The sequence below is a fragment of the Apaloderma vittatum genome, unplaced genomic scaffold (assembly GCF_000703405.1).
Source record: "Apaloderma vittatum isolate BGI_N311 unplaced genomic scaffold, ASM70340v1 scaffold16374, whole genome shotgun sequence".
NCBI classification, from domain to species: domain Eukaryota; kingdom Metazoa; phylum Chordata; class Aves; order Trogoniformes; family Trogonidae; genus Apaloderma; species Apaloderma vittatum.
This window is the reverse complement of record NW_009711131.1, coordinates 9814-26577: the sequence shown is the minus strand read 5'-3', so window position 1 is coordinate 26577 and position 16764 is coordinate 9814. Positions and strand designations below refer to the sequence as shown.

Sequence of the window (16764 nt, the reverse complement as noted above, 5' to 3'; positions counted from 1 at the left end):
CAGGAGCAACTTCCCTGAATAGCACTGCATTCTTGTAAGAATTTTAGCCACCCCCCACCTTTCCCACAGTGAAGCTACATTTCAAATCAACTGATGTTATCAGTCCAAAAAAAAAAAAATAGAGGAAAGAAAACAACATCCAGTGGATCAAGAAAGTTTCTCACCGTGAACATTTTCGTAGTAAATCTGTTCACTTGCCTGAAATGAAATCAGAAGATTATTAGCAATAAATGAATAATAATACTTTGTGGGCATCTACACACGCACCAGAAAGAAAGAGAAGATGGCAGCGAGGATGTCATGTCTGTAGTCTGCACATAACCTCTGCTTTCAGAGACACCTGCATCAGAGAACCAGTTTCTTGCCTATGGTTTCAACTGCGCTACTTCAAGGTCTTATCTAAAGTAAAACCCAGTCAAACCAGTTCTAGGGCCATTGGCCAATAATAAGGCAGCCTCCCACTCTTCTGCTATCTGAAAAATCACATTCACCATCCTCCTCGAGAAACATCCTAGGTCCATTGATAAATATTCCCCAGAACATCTAGATCAACTGCTCTAATTGCAAATAAACCAACTGCAGAGAGATTCTTAGGCTTCGGCCTCTCACTTGATCTATGCACAACCACATCCTGCAAGGTAGAAGGGAGAATGCTTCCATGTGCATCAATTCCGAATTAAAAAGTAGGCTTCCCTGAATATATATGGCTTATGAATCTCATTTCTCTTCTGAATTTAAATTTGGGGTTTTGGACTTCTCCTGCCAAGTTTCTGAAGTCACCAAACTCTGGGATTTGGTTCGAGGCTCCTAGTTAGGAGCAAGCATCTCTGTCAGGTCACCTGAAATTTGCTGCATGTTCACATGCATTTTCCATGGGCAGACAGTTCCACAATCCTCCAAAACGAATGTGTTGTATAGAAGTGGGAGGGGGTTCAAGAGCTCAGATTTAGAGAAACTCCTTGTAAAAATATACAGAAGGAGAAGATCAAAGCGGGCACTAACTTCTGCACAGCATTATTTGTCCATAGTGAGGCTACAGCCTCAGCCCCCACCCAGCTCTAAGACTACTGTAGCACCCATGCAGGACTCTAGACAGCTTTCCACCCCTCATAAATGTGGCTTCATGCGGGACTGCAATGCCAAAGGCTTCTGCTTTGTGCTAAGCTGAAAAGGCAGCTCCCCCCATAAAAGCTGAAGGCAAAAAGAAAGGGAAGTAGTCGGGTCTGCAGCTCCCTTTGACCAGTTCCAACACATGTGTACACTTCAGTGCACCTCTCGCATAAGGAAATAGCCCCTCCTACCTACCAGAGAACTATTAGTCAGATTCCCTTGTTTAACATTTCCTGAGGAGCACCCAGACAAAGTTTAGAGGGACCATAGCATGCATCTAGTTACCCTTTCAAATCCTTCATGCATGTACGTGTCGCCTCCCGGCAGGACTTTCTGTAGCTCTTCTAGACCCTGGCGTATCTGTTCCCTGGAATGAATGCAGACACATTGTTAGATCCAAGATCAAATTTATCAGGAGCATGAAGACACCTATGGCAGAACCAGATACAGAGAGGGGGGGAAAAAAGGACTAACCCAATGTTTATATAGGCTAAGGTAGTGTCTAGGTAGATACTTTTCTAAGGAAGTGGAAAATAGAGCAGATTTGTGTGATCGTCACATACTCTGTCTCACTTTCGTGAGGCTGACTGCAGTGGTGCATTAACATTCTCAAGTCTGCAGAGCACTAATTCCCACAGGGAGAAAAGAGTATCTACTTTTGCAATAGGTTGAATTATCAAAAAAAGAAGAACTCTTTCCATACCTGCAACATCCCAAACTAGTTAGACACTGAGCTGTCAGCTACCCAGGCATGTACCAAGCCAAAGCTAAACATAAATCAAGAGCATTTCTTATGACAAGAATTGTTTTTCAAATGTGAACACTGACATTTTAAAATAGGTCTTTAAAATACACACCCAGTCCCATCAGATGCCCAGGGGTTTTCCAAAAGGGATGCTAAGCACACTCAGTCTTCATGTTCAGCTGCTGATACACCACATGGAAGCATGGGCAAGGTTGAAAAGATTTTGCCACCACTCCAGGACAAAAATCCGGTGTTACTAAAGGGCCAGCACGAAGCCTGCACCTTGTTTGTCAATCCTCCAATAAAACCCAGCAGCTCTCCAGTCAGCTGGCTCACACTAATACCATATCAATATCCTGTTCCCAGTCAACATTTCTAGGACAGCTGGATAAATACGGAATACTTTTCCACATGGGAAACACTGAAGTCCCACAGCTTAGAGCTTTAACAGACCAGAGATCCTTGCAATGTGGTGTATTCACAGGGTGGGAGACAGAAAGAGGCAGGGATCAGGTTGTCCTCTGGCACCAAGTTAGATAGGGTTAATTCTCTTTATATTTGCTGTTGAGGCAAGAGAAGCTAGGCTGGCTAGGTTTAAAGACATTTTTCAGGGTTGGTATGTATGTGGACTGCTCTTCAGGCAAGTGGCCCGTTTCCTCCTCATTCCTCTCTAGCAGCTGCTCTGGTATGCAATTTCGTAGACATCCAATACACAAAACACATGCTGACTTATACGGGCTTCACATATGTTACATATATTCTTGCTCCACGTGGCAATGAAGTTAACAGAGGAAGCAAGAGCGATTAAAGGACCTCATCCAGCTCTCCTTGAAATCAGAGCGAAAAAAGCCAAAAAAAATCCATCCCATAGGTTTTACTGGGATTAACTGTGGGATCTGTAGGGATATGGCAGGAACGTGCTTCAGGAACAGGGCAATCAAAATGTCATTGCCAAAAAAATACACACCCTTGCAATTCGTCCTAAACAGTGTTTGCCTACAACACACCTTCAGACCTCCTAAGAAATCATGTTCACCTCTACCTCAAGAGCACTGGTACCATCTACAGCTTTCACTTTGTTTTTATGGGAAGGGAATTCCACCGATTTGTTTGCAGGAGAAAACCCCTCCGGATGTTTCAAAGGCAACGAGAATCTTGTTCTGTGACAAAATCTGTGGAAGGCAAACTTCCCCAGTGGAAGCAGTTTGAGTTAAAATCCTAATTGCTGACAGAAAGGCATTTCTAAGTTAAAATTCAGAAGGCAACCTCTGCCTTAAGAGGCCTTAATGCATTCTGAGTGTCATATGTAAAAATGGGCAGGTGATTCAAACAATTCAACTGAGAAACACAAGGGTGTCACAACACTGATCACAGTGGGCTGGAAATCATTAAGCAAAGGAGGAGAAGGAAGCTACAACAAGGATACAAAAGCTGCTGTGCACCTTTAAATCTCTTCTTACCTGTCTTCTGTTAATCTCATCAGAATTGTCCCTCTAGTTGAAAAAACGATGAAGGACATCCTCAGCTGAGGGCTGGAGAAGGGGAGGAAAAAAAGGTAAATTGTTTTAGTGGTCCAGACCAGAGCTTACTGTGTGGGTAACACCAAACACCCCGGGTGCTCCGATTGCTGTCTAGATTATAACTCAACAGGTGAAAGACAGCAGGACTGAGCAGCAAAAGGTGTTCTGCTCCAGGCCTTCCTAGTGAAAGCAAACCATGAGGAAGCCTTCCCAAAGATGTAAACAGCACTTGCATCATGACCTTAGGATTGCTAAAGCAAGAAAGGCTTAAATAAGTCCTGGTATCACCATGGAGACAAAGGAAGGCTAATGATATTTTTCATAACATCCCCCACTGGGAGGGATCTCAAACAGGAACACCCCTTCCCCACAAAAACACCACTTGATCCGTGGAAGTCAGGCAAGGAAAAAGGGAGCAGTAAGCTCCCTTCTGCTCTTTCCTGCATGACAGAAATCTGAGGGAAAGTGCTCAGTGGGATGATCTGAGAAAAGCATTAAGAACTCTCCCTGCACCAGGGCATTGGCACCAGCACTGCGACCCGACTGCAGCAGAGCGCACCTCTCACAGCCGGGGGCACACACGCACCTCCTCGGCGGGTTATCTGCAAAGCAGCGCTTCTTACCTTATGAACTTGCGGGCCAAATGTTCCACAAAATGATATATTTCATTCCAGTGGTGCAGGACGCTTCCTGATCTAGGGAAATAATTATTACAGGAGATATTAGTTTACCTGCTGCTGTTGTAGTTTTCCCAGCCTGATGCTTTTGTTACACATTGCTCAGCTAGCCATTTCTTCTGATTTTGGTTAACGCTCACTGTCCATATTCTTCCTTTAAAGCCTTAAACAAATAAACCCCGAGTGAAGACCTGTCTCTCTGCACAGTATTTTAGATTAATTCCAATTCACTTGCCATACCATTACATGGAACTTTTAGCTCAAGTGTATTTTGAGGACAAAACGCAGTTGGAAGAACAGAGCGTTACACTTTTCTAGCATTTCCATTGTGCTAGAGACTATGAAGAGTAAAACACCTTAGGTTTATATCTCAGCTGTTCTGGTTAATTCTTTCACACCTCCGTTAAAGGCAAATCAAACTAATTTCTCTCATCAGGAAAACAAGCCATAGACTATAATGGAATTGCATATTTCTTCTTTATGTTCTGAGAACCAGGAAAAAAATAGGTTAATCAGAATCTTTCAGCACTAAATCCTTTATCCTCTACTGGCATAAACACTTTTATGAACACTGGGATATTAATATTGGGGAAGAAAAATCCTTCCTAGAGTTGGAAAATAAAAGTGTCATCACTTAATTAATTGACTACAATTAAAAATATTTATAGGGAAAATAACTATTCCAGCTTTAATAGCAACTTCATTGATCTGCAGCCTGAGGAAGCAAAGATGAACATTTGAGAAGATGGTTTTTTACTTCCCAGAAAGAAAAGGCATCTGCCTTGACTCTGTTCTATCTTAGATCTGAGAATGGAAGTGAAAATCCATTAATAGATTCACCCAAGAACTGCACACCTGCACCAGCCAACCCCAGCCTGGCTGCAAAGAGCATGACTTCACTTCCCAGCAGCACAGCAAGCGCGCAAACCACATTGCGAAGGTCGTACGAATTTCCTTCCCTATTCTCCCCACACCTGCTTTTCATTTACGGTCATTCAGTAAAAACCTTGGCCATACACACTTGCTCCATGATATCTTCACAGAATGAGGTAATTGCCTAGATAGGAAAGGACTTTAAGATCATCGAGTCCAATCACTAACCTAACACTACAAGTCCTCGACTAAGCCATATCCCCAGGCACCGTGTCTCTTAAATCCCTCCAGGGATGGGGACTCCACCCCTGCCCCGAGCAACCTGTTCCAATGCCCAAGAACCCTTTCAGTAAAGAAATTCTGCCTAATATCCAATCTAAACCTCCCCTGGAGCGATTTGTGCCCATTTCTTCTTGTGCTATCGCTTGTTCCATGGTCAAACAAACTGATCCCCGTCTCTCTACAACCTCCTTTAAGCTGTTCTTTCTCTAAATGACCGTGATATGTCAAACACCACCCGAGATGACATGCGGTGAGGACCCCTGCACAGGTTCACAAGTGTATGGTCCAGCTGGAAAAGCAGTGAACTCTCCTGTTCCTGTTGCACAAAGGACTTGATACCAAATACACACGAGTCAAAGTTTAGGGCTGGGCTGGCCACTGAACTCTGACAGACCCTCTCTGTGATCCCCCCACCACCCTCCTAGTGGAGGATAACAGGGGAACCAGGGAGAGAGACTTTGAGGTTGGAAAAAAAACTTGAATAAAGATAACCTTACAGGACCCTCGTTTCGTCCGTGACTGTAAGGAACAGACTGCAGAGGAGACTTGATCATAAGCAAATACTAACAGTGCTAGATTACCTTTTGGCTCTCGTTCCTCTCAGCTGAGGACTTGAAACCATTACTTGTTCTCCATGCAAATGTGTATCAGGGAAGACCAAAGAAGCACCAATAGCAAGAGTCTTGACAAACCAATTAAACCACACAGACAGTGGGAAAATTGATGTCTTACAAGAGGTGAAGGGTGAGGCACATCAGGACTTGCTCTCAAATAAGAAACTTAACCCCCACTGCATCCAAACTGCAAACTGAGAGAACAGAGACACACAGTGCCCCAGGTGCAACTGGAATAACTCCGAGACCTCGAATACAAAAGGCACCCCAGTCCCATTAATACCAAACAGCCCAAATCATTTCCGAGAACTGGCCTGGAAAATAAGTATTTATTGTCGTTGTATGGTGAGGCGTAAAAGAAACACTTGACTTTGCAGCACTGGTTACATCTGTCTCCAGGAGACACATGAAGTTTTGTACAATCACTCCCTCCTTCAGCAAAATGTACATTGCTTCAGACTATATATCCACCTCTCAAAAAAAGTACACCTGTCAAAGTTCCACACGTCTTCTGAACCACCTGGCAGCAGACGCACGAAGTTAGGACCCTATCACAAGTACACCCTAACCAACCTTCTCCTGGCCATCAGATACGATGACCAAACCACGCTTCATGTTACGGGAAAACTTAGCGCTTGGCCTCTGCCAACACAGAAGCTCTAGCTAGCCCCTCCTGCCCTACAAGCTACATTAGTCTTTAAAAGCACAGTTATTTCGTCCCCTCTGAGCAAATGTTGAACATCACATAAAATTACTATTGCAGTAATGCAGCTGGGAATGAGATTCAGCCACAGAGCACCTCAGGTATGTAGGTCATCATATAAAACTGCTGTCATTTTCCATGGCTCTGAGAAATCCTGCGTTTTTTGCGAACAGCATTTGCCAGAATAGAGCTTAAAAGCCAACAGCTCAATTCAGTGACGTGCCGCCAATAAGTCAATAGCGCATCCTGTTAAAGTGTTTGTCTTTGCAACTGTTGTTCTGCTAGTTTTGAATTTGGGGTGGGTTTTTATTTCAGGTAAGCGGTGGTTTTAGTTCTTCATACAAGTATGCCTTCAGCTCCTGCTGCACCTCCTCCCCTTCGTCATCCTTATTCTGTTCTCGCATTAACAGTCCCATGAACGAAAGTCCAAACATCTGAAGTTACAGCTCTTTTTCTGCAAAACTTCCTCACACATCTATTAACACACAAAAGGAACAACCTGAGGTTCAAGCGCAGCACGATGGTAAACATCTGTTTTAAGGAAATTTCTTACCATCACAATCATAGCAACAAGCCCACTCTCTCCCGCAGAAGAAGGATGATTCCTGCTTTCAGTCCCAAAGGCACTGACTTGGGGCAACTGGAACAGTCTACAAACCATTTCTTCTTCATCTCTACCAGAGCACGCTATAAAACGGTCCCAAAAGGAAGCTCACACTTTTGCTGACCACACATCGCTCCTTCTAGCACAGCAAGTTTTCCCTCTGTAGCTCGGCAGCTTGCAGTCTACTTGCAGTTAATTCCTCCATCTAGTCAAGCCCAAGTCTCAGTGGCTATAAATGCATCTAGAAAAAAGTACTCCAATACATAAAATACATCTTCTGAAACACACTTCAGACTTTTTATAGCCTTCACTTGGCATAAAATGGACACAACCAATAAAACTAACCTTTGTGCAGTCCATAGAAAGTTTACAAAACCAGCAGCAGCTCACAGTGTTCACCTCCAACGCTTTCAGCTGTGCTATTTGGAAGCCCCACAGCAAAAGACACTTGTCACTTGTAAAGCCTCTCATAAGGCAGGCCAAGAACTCTGACTAGGTCAAGTATTTCTAAAGTCTAACTGTAAGGCAGTAAAAGCCAAATTTAAAATCGTTATCTCTTCATATTCCCAAAGAGAGAAAAGATGATCAGTGAGCCAGGGCTCTGCAGCTGAATGGTTGATGCTATAAACTTGCAATTTAAGAAAAGGCTTATCATGAACGATGCCAAATTCTCTTCCTGGAGAAAAGCCCAATAAATGGAAATTAAGACTAAGTAAACCATTATGCCTTTACAAGAGAATGATACATTCTGCGGTTAACTGTGTTGGCATTTTGTACATCTAAAGTGAATGCAAGAGTGAGGGAGACACTCCACATGGCTCTGTGGTTCCAGACCTGGAGAGCCACACTCTGGCTAAACCCCGCAGCCCTCCCGCAGCTGCTTTTCTCCCCCTCAGTGTGACAAGATGCACCATAACCCAAAGCTGCGGTGCCTCCAAGCTCCTTCCAGTTTGTCTTTCTTGAACTTTTTAGACTCCTTATTTCCATTTCTGCCTTTGCATCTTCTCAAAGTACCAATGGTTTTATTTAATTCACAAACTAGAAGGAAACAGAATCAAGCCCACAAACTCCTCTACAAAGACTTCCCTCCAGTTACGTGCGCCACAGCTGATAGAAGCGCATAAAGACACCTGATTCAAAAACTGACCTTGATCCAAATTCTCCTTCATCTTCCACAGTTTTGGACTAACTTCAAGAAGTCTCATAGCTGTCAGAGGTGGCATTGACCCAGGAAGTTTTGCAGCATCTTTTTACTGAACTCTTTAAAAATAACACAAACGAGCCAAGAGGTGTCCTTTGTCTTTCCAAATAGCTCAGGAGCAATTTTGAAAGCACTAAACAACACAAAGATGTTTGAGAGGTGATGCAATTCCTTGAGGAAACGCTACTATCTTGTGCCACACTTCACACGAGACAGCTCATGAGACAGACTGTCAAACACGTGAGTTTACAGCGTCTATAGAAATTCAGTTCAGAGCAGGATAAGCCTCTAAGTCCAGTCACAGTCCAAGAACATCCTCTTCCTGATGGACAGAGGATACACAAGAAAATAACCATGGGCTGCATTTGCCTCAAGAAGTAGATAAAGCGCAGAGCGCTGCAGGTGCACACTTAATCCTGGATGTAAGGTAGCTCCCACCCATCATTTTTACTAAGGAGTAGTTAACCTTAGATTCACCACTGGCTAAAAAACACATACACAGGTCTTGATGGGCAAGGATTCACCATAGTAACTCAGCTCATTGCAGCTGCATGCTGGAGAAGACATCGGAGGTGATTACATTTCTTCAGGCAAGGAAAAAGACACAAGAAATGCAAATTTCTCCACGCTACCTTACTAGCATCCCTCAACTCTCACACTAAAACAAAGAAAAACTATGCCTCCATATGCTTTCAGCCCCTTGCCATCCAAACAAAAGGCATACATTGCTTTGGATTCAGGTGGGCGATTCCAAAAAAACAACCAAGGAATCATTGCCTAGGTTAATGAAGATCAGAGATGATTTTGAATCTCTTTCTGCAGATATCCAGCTGTACCAGTACCTCCTAAAGGCCTGTATTTCTTCAGATAAGATCAGCTAGAATATTATTCACCTCTGCAAGGGTCCCATGGTGGAGGGCTCACACTTCTCAGGGGGAGAGTCACTACTACCAGAGGGCTCCTGTGGGTCAGTGTCCCTGCCCAGGGACGCAGCGTGTCTGTCTGCTTTCCACCCCACTGTGGCCCCTACATTCCTCTACACTCTGACCGCAAATTGGGATTTAGTTCCATTTAAATCATGGTAACTACAGCTACTAAAGTTAGATTCAGAGAAACAACTATTAGCATCTCTAGAGCAGGAGTTTCACTTCAATACAACTAGTCAAAAATAGATCAGCTGTCTGGCTGAATAACGAAGGGATCCCAGGAAACAGCTTGGATTACTTGCTTCATTTTGCCAAGGACCTTTTAGAGCCAAGGTTTTTTTCTACACATGTACAGTTCCTAGCATGTTTTCTGCACACGGGTATAAAATTCCTACTATTTGCATACAACAGGCAAGAGCATAGGAAATAAAACCTTTGACATACAGAGGAGACAGCAAAGGATCACTGAGAAGACTTGCTCATTGTTCCCTACCTGAAAATAAATGAATCTGGGAGCTGCCTCTAAAAGTTCCAGCTGTGCTCGTGATGGGTGTTTACATAGCACAGCACAAGATACCACGTCAGTTAGTGGGTGGGTCATGGTCTTCATCAACTGGTCACATGGATGATATTTTTAGAATAATGGTACGATATCAACAAAACCATGTCTAAAAATGTCTACTTTTTTATCAACATCTCACTGCTTCCTCATTCTTCCTTCCTAATGAAGGCCGTGTATCTTAGCTCACATCCAGGCTGTAAATTCTTTGGAACCATTTTCTGCCATACATTTTGCTACCATCCTATCTGGGAGAGCCTCCAACCCCTCGGCACCACAGTCACACACAAATGGACCAGCTCTCTCAACAATTCTCCCAAGATATGCTGGTCTTACCTTCCGTGGCACTGGGCTCATCTTGGTATGACCTCCACTTTGAGATGCTCAGCACCTTGTATCACTAGATCCTGCATCTAACCTACATAGCAAATAACATACACCTAGAACTAGCAAACAGCTCGAGCTGGAGCCCTCTCCACCTTTCCTTCTTTCTTCGGTCAAAGCAGAAGAGAAATTGGTTAATCACGTTAATACGATTCCTTCAGTGAACCTGCTGCCAGGCAGCTGAGAATTTCAAGTTAGGTGTTTGTGTGTAACGCTGTTTTTTGTCTTTTCAAGTTCGCTGCGTGTCAAGCAACGATTCTCAAGAGAGTTGGCAAACCATAGTTTCCTCCAAAGTTGGAGCACTGCACCAACAACAGCGTGACAACTCCAGCTTTACTTGGCAAGCAGCTCGCCCAGTTCGAACCAGAGTCCTCTGGGGTGCCTTTGCATCACTCACGGAACGCTGCTCTGCTAGCTGAGGTCCAACACTCACAGCAGGAGAGGCCTCCTCTATTGCTACCTGGGCTGTGAGAACTCTTGGAAGTGATAGCAGACATGCAAGTGCAGGCAGAGATGAAGGAAGCTATTGCAGCCCAGCAAGCATATCTGGTGCCATTCAAGCCTTCGGTCTGTTACAGGCGCCTCGAGGCTGTGTAGCATAACAGGGTTATTTCTGAACGGCTGAATACTGGATTTTCTTCTCCTTCACGACCATGAGAAATGGGAGATTTGCTTCAGGTCCTCTGAGCTTGCCATCTACCGGGAGACACGTCTCCAGCTGCCTGCAGACAGCTAGAGGAAACCTGGTTTCCCTTCAACAGTTCACCCAGCAAGCTGGCAGGAGGGCCCTGAGGAGAGAGGGAGCCAGGGCACCACTTCATGAGAACAGTCGGTAACAGAAGCCCCCTCCCCAGTGGGTTACGTGTTCACTCTGAAGGGGCTTCTTGTGGCCAGAAGTACGCGTCAGGAGCCAGTGCTGTGACAAGGACTGCGTCTGGTGAAGTAGCCGGACATGTCCTACGCGCTGCACACACACAGGGTACTCGAGGGACTTAAGCAGCCACTAAATCCAACCCGGCATCGAGGCAAACGGTCAGTAAAGGGCTTTAGCACTGGGGACTTCCAGGGCTGTGTTCATTATTGATCCAAGAAAGTAGGTTGCTTAATATTTCAATGGCTTTCTTCCACCATTGAAATTAATGTTTCATGTTTCAGGTTCTAAATATTCTCTGCTTCAGGCCTTTATCACTTTTAATGATTTTTAACCATTTTTAGAGCTATTTTAAAGAAAAGCAGTGAGTCCTGCATCTATTATCATTTCATCATTTGTCTGAAGGCCTCAACAGGCATCACCTCTCTCCGCATTCAGGACTTCAGTAGCATTTTTGAAAGCTTTCTCTAAACAAACAGAAGGTAGAAGACCAAGGCTAAATGAGATTTAAGCTACTTAGAACTTCAGCTTAGCATCTGAGGAATAAAAGAAAGTTTTAAAGATACAGGATATGGGATGAACTACTCCACCACACTAAGTCTCTCATCAGCCTCAAAGACTAAACGAGCAGGTCTATGGCATATTGTACATATTAGTAGCTTAACACCATAACTCTCCTCCAAATTCCACTGGAAACCAAAGGCATTTTTAGATCAGATCCTGTTCTGCACCGGAAAAATCTCAGAAATAGGAATCGTGCGATGGTCAAAGCCAGAGTTTTTTGTTGCATACCTTGATACATACACTGAGGTAAGCCTGCCTACTTTAAAGTTTGTGCCAAGCTTCATATTTCCACCCAAATTCATAATCCCTTGAGCGAGCCTAGAAAGTCATGCCTTTTAGTAACAGGACAGCACAGAACTTGAAAGAAGTGGCTGTTAAGATTACACTAGCTCTGAGGTATAATACAGCACATCCATCAGATTTGAGTAAGCCTTCAATTCTGCTTCAGCTTTCAGGGAAATGCAGTTTGCAAAAGCTGTCTGCGGTACAAATCATGCTCTGGTTTTTTTTCACATGTAGCAATAAAAGAATTCCAACTGCAAACTAAACAGCCAAAGCAACAAAATGCATTAGACATGAAGACCTTTACACTGAATAAAATAAAGAAAAAAACCAAGCACACCAAAACTGAAACTTTTCCCCTGGCCCATTAGGACAACTGGCATACTAAAATATCCAGTGTCTTGGTCTCACATTTTACCCAGTATTTTGTAATAACGGGTTATGTAATTCCAAGTCATTTATGCTAACAGAATGTGGGAGCTACTGCAAAACACTCAAGAGGATCAGTCAGAAAGCTTCATCCGCCAGCACTTTTGGCAACTTGCAAATACTTTCCCATCTCTGAAATTTATGGTTAATAATGTCAGTACCATGGCTCTGGCGTGCATATTCTCCAGTATTTCCAAACCTTTGGTTCAAGAAAATTAGGAGAATCAGTTTAGCTAGTACTTTTTTTTTGACTTTGTAAATTGCTGTATTGCTTCAATATGAAGCTTTCCAAACATCTATTTTACACTGCTCCTTCTTTAGTCTGAAGGCCTTTAAAGAGGCAAACTTATCAGAGCCAAGAAGATGACACTACCACAACCAGTGCTGAAAAAAGGGAGGTACAAAGATATCTTCAGTATAAACAGTTAAGCAGTCAAAATATGCATTTGATTAACAGGAAACAAAGAAAATGTGACTCAGCAGAGAGAAAATAGAGCTCTCTTTAAAGAAGGCATTCTAGCTGTTTGCCATCACAATGGCCAAAATCAGACTCTTTCGAAGGGAGTAGCCACCTCTCAGAGCTCTGTCTTTACCTGCAAGTTGCTGCTCTAGAACGCTCAGCGCCAAGGAGCAAGGGGACAGAAGCTGACCTCCAGGCAGGCGAGCATTTCCTCCCCGTTCAGCTACAGAATTAATGCCCGCAGTCACAGCTCTCCAACCCCTGCGTTCACGAGTGCCTCAGCCTTCACGGTTCACAGGGAAACCAGAGGTTGACCAGGGTGCTGCCCTTCTCCCAACCACTCTTTTAAGAGACTACACGGTCAAGTACACAGTGAAGCTTCTACATCAACTGCAGCAAAATTTATAACGATTTAATTTACAGAGCACAATGGAATCACGTACTAGACCTACCAAAGAAGTTACCACAACAAAAACAAAGCCATAGCAGTGAGGGCTTTTGCAGGTCTCCTGGGGACACGGCAACTTCTACAAGACCAGAATTAAAGAAAAATCCTCGGTATCAGTATATGCTATTCTAGTTCATGTCTAGAGAAAGATTTATCTGAAAAAGAACAGAGCAGAACTGACTTACTTGTCTAGAATGAAATACAAATCAAATCCTCCGTAACAGGCAGGACCACCATTCTCTCTCTTTCCACCTTGTCCATCACAGGCTAGCATTAAAGTTGCTAGGAAGAAACATTTGAAGCCAAATCTCAAGATGCTTTGCTTTGCAATGGCCATTATATCCAGAGAGGAGGAGAAAACGAAATCTCTTCTTCCAAGGCTGCTTTATTTCACAGGTTTCTCCACAAAAGCCATTCAATCCCTTTTAAATTTATATTCGTATCTTTTATTCCTTAAAACTCCACTTGCAACAGTTGTCCTCAGGAATTGCAAGACTTTCCCCCTTGTTTGCCTTGCACTTCTGTTTCTCGGTTTCAGATTTCAAGATGCACAATACTGTATTTCACTTTTTTTTTTTAAAGGGACTTGACCCTCAGTCTCAGTTGCAGCTCTCTGAAAGCAGCACCACGGTTTTGCAAGAGAAGGAGCAGCCTCCTAACAGATCTTCCTTTGTCACGGACTTCAGAAAATACAAGGAGGGTTTGAGGTTTTTCCCCCCCTAATTATTATTGTTATTATTAAGGATGGTAAGTCTTATTTTTGTTTCGCAAAAAAAGCTCAAAGAATGCCACCTTGTGGCGAAAACTCAAGCTTGCTGGAGTCTCTGCTTGGAAGCGTATCCTTCGTGCAGCGAGCGCACTGAACCCGGACCCCGGCAGCTGTAGGTATGAGCACAGGAGCGTTTTGCGCACAGCGGGCACACAGCACTGGGCAGACACATCTTTGTTTCCCATCTAGGCAGCTTCTGAGTTTAAAGACCTTTAAAACCTGGCGCAGCTTCACAGAAGGCGATGTGACAAGCCATGCTTGGTTTCATCTCTTGTATTTTCTTAGTCCTCACATCGAGCAACACACGTGCCTGTGAAACAGGCTTCCTCCTCCTCCCATCCTTAGCACTGTCAGCCACTAGAGCCTAAGCTCTCCCTCTCCCAAGAAAACTGGCCGGAAAACACAAATTCAGCTACACTTGGGATTACACATCTGGATCACAGATGAGTCAGGCTGCACTGATGATTACAGCTTTGGGAGTGTTCTCCTCCCACACCTGGCTATGCAAACACAGCAGCTCCATCACCTCTAACACGGACAAATGCAGAGACATAGACATGGTCCTTCTGTCCAGTCCTGAGCAGACCTGAAGAAAAAGGAGATCCTTTAGCAGTCAAAGCTTCTCTAGGGCTGGTCAGGAGCAGAACCAGGGGGTTTGTAGATGGACAGTTTGGGCTTCCATACCTAAACTCAAGGGGAGGTGGGAATGCATGTGTGTGTCTCTCAGGCCATCCCTGAGTCTGAAAGGAGGGTAGTGCCACAGCTTGTCATTGCCTAGAAAGTTGGGGGGTATCGGGCTTCCTACAACAAACAGAAATGAAGCATAGTGTCAGAAAAGCGTGAGAGCCTTTTGCTGAGGTAGCTGGGATGCCACCCGAGTGAGGGTTAGCACCTGCACCAGCCCTGGGAGGGCAAAACGTGAGGGCAGGTGCTCCTTTGCGGGGAGTTGTGAAAAAGAGGCAGAGCTGCCCCCTCCTGGTTTGCATATCTGAGTGCTCTTGTTTAAATCCTCTCAGAAAAAAAAAACAGTACCTCAGGAAAATAACTTTGGCCTGAAGCTAGCAGAGGGAAAGGAGGGGGAATGGAGGAGGAGATCAGATTCCCCGTGTAGCTGTGAATTCAGGCTGAGGGAAGGCCCAGGAAAGCTTGGGGAAAAGCCAAGGAATGAGGCATCGGATGAAGCTTAGAGGAGCCTGAGATGGACGGAGCTGCTGACAATGTGTAGCACCACACTTTGTGCTGTAACTCTGACTTTCTTTAGGGCTAGTCCTCTTCATGTGCCCCTCTCAAGAATATGTCTTTTTGTTTATGGTCTAGCAATAGCAGCATCAACACCCTGAGAAAAGCAGCTCCATAGCTGGCAGTTCATGTGAGACACAGGAGGGGGTGTTGGAATTTCTGCCAGAAACAAAAATATTATCAAGACTATAGCTTCTGTGTGAAAGACATAATAGTTCTTGGAGAGACTGTGTTGTATGAGACTTTTTCGCAAACTCACAGCTTGGAAGAAGCCAGTTCCATCCATTCATGGTAACAGGGGTGTTGCTGGTTGTTGACCTTAAAGGTTGATCTGGCCACTAAACTTTGACAGATGCCCTCTGTGATCCCTCCATCACCCTCCCAGGGGAGGATAACAGGGGACCAGGGAGAGAACCTCTGAGGTTGAAAAAAAAACTTGAACCACTTTAATGAAAAAAAACACACAACAAACTAGCAACAATAAAAATCTCAAATTATATGCATATATATATATATACACACACAAATATGCTCAAAGATACAAGAGAATATGTCAATATGGGACCCTCAAGTTCCCAAGCAGAAAAAACAGCCTTCAAGGGACCCAGGCAGCACACAGGAGCACCTGAACCTAGAGTCCCAAATTCACAGAAAAGGGGCTGTGCCACACCCACTCAGGGAGGTAGGGTAAGACAACCTGTTCCAAGATGCACTGCTCCTCGGTAGTGTGAAAACAGGAGGCAGGAACACCAGCAGCACGGGGAACAATGACAAACAGGCAGCAACAACCACCACCAGCCCCAGAGCTTTCCTTAGGGGCCCTTATATACTGGAAGGAATGCTGTGACTGTTCCATTTGGGTCACCTGACCTGTCCTCGCCTGCCCACAGGCACAGCTGCTGCTCCTTGCCCGTGGTGGTGATGGTGATGATGATGATGATGATGATGATGATGATGATGTCCCTGTGCCTCAGAACACTTTTATCCCGGTGGTTTCAACCCAGGAGACAGCACAGGAGAGCGTGGGCTGGGGTCTCTGCGTACTCACCTGGGTGTCTTTGAGGCTGGTTCCCTTTGGCTCATACAAGTTTGGCCTGTCTGGTGGGGAATGGCTTCTGCCAAGATCACCTTCCCTGGTCTCCATGGCTCTTCAGGAAGCTGTTTGAGCGGCCTGCATGGATAATGGAGGTATAACAAATTGCCAGCACTCACCAATGTCATCATCACAAGCAAACCACGACCGTACGGGAATTGCTTCCCTGCCGTCAGTGCAGACGTGTCCTTAAATTCCCTGGCCCTGCCTTCCAGTGCGGCGATTTGGCACAGCGCTGCTGGGATCAGCACAGCAACACCATCTCCTGCCGTGCAGGCTGACCCAGGGCCCTGGGCAGGAGCCCTGTGTATTTGCATTCCACTTGAACAACGTGGGACTCAGGCTGACGCCCAGTGGCCAGGAAGGCTTTTTTCCTCCCCGGACTGCTATGGTTTTTGGAGGAATCAGTAA

At 44.7% G+C, this 16764-nt stretch overlaps 1 protein-coding gene across 1 annotated transcript in view; it reads right to left on the bottom strand.

Moving 5' to 3' along the window:
* LOC104272533 (anthrax toxin receptor 1) overlaps nt 1–13589 on the bottom strand; it is a gene marked incomplete at its 3' end in the record, with an annotated part of 70480 nt that extends 56891 nt beyond the window's left edge. Inside the window, exons 1-5 of the mRNA XM_009867553.1 lie at nt 13438–13589; nt 3999–4070; nt 3316–3387; nt 1396–1477; nt 165–198 (exon numbers count right to left, since the gene is read on the bottom strand). Coding sequence (XP_009865855.1) covers nt 165–198; nt 1396–1477; nt 3316–3387; nt 3999–4070; nt 13438–13589 — 412 coding nt within the window. The remainder of the gene's footprint in view (nt 1–164; nt 199–1395; nt 1478–3315; nt 3388–3998; nt 4071–13437) is intronic.
* Between the last annotated feature and the right edge of the window lie 3175 nt (nt 13590–16764).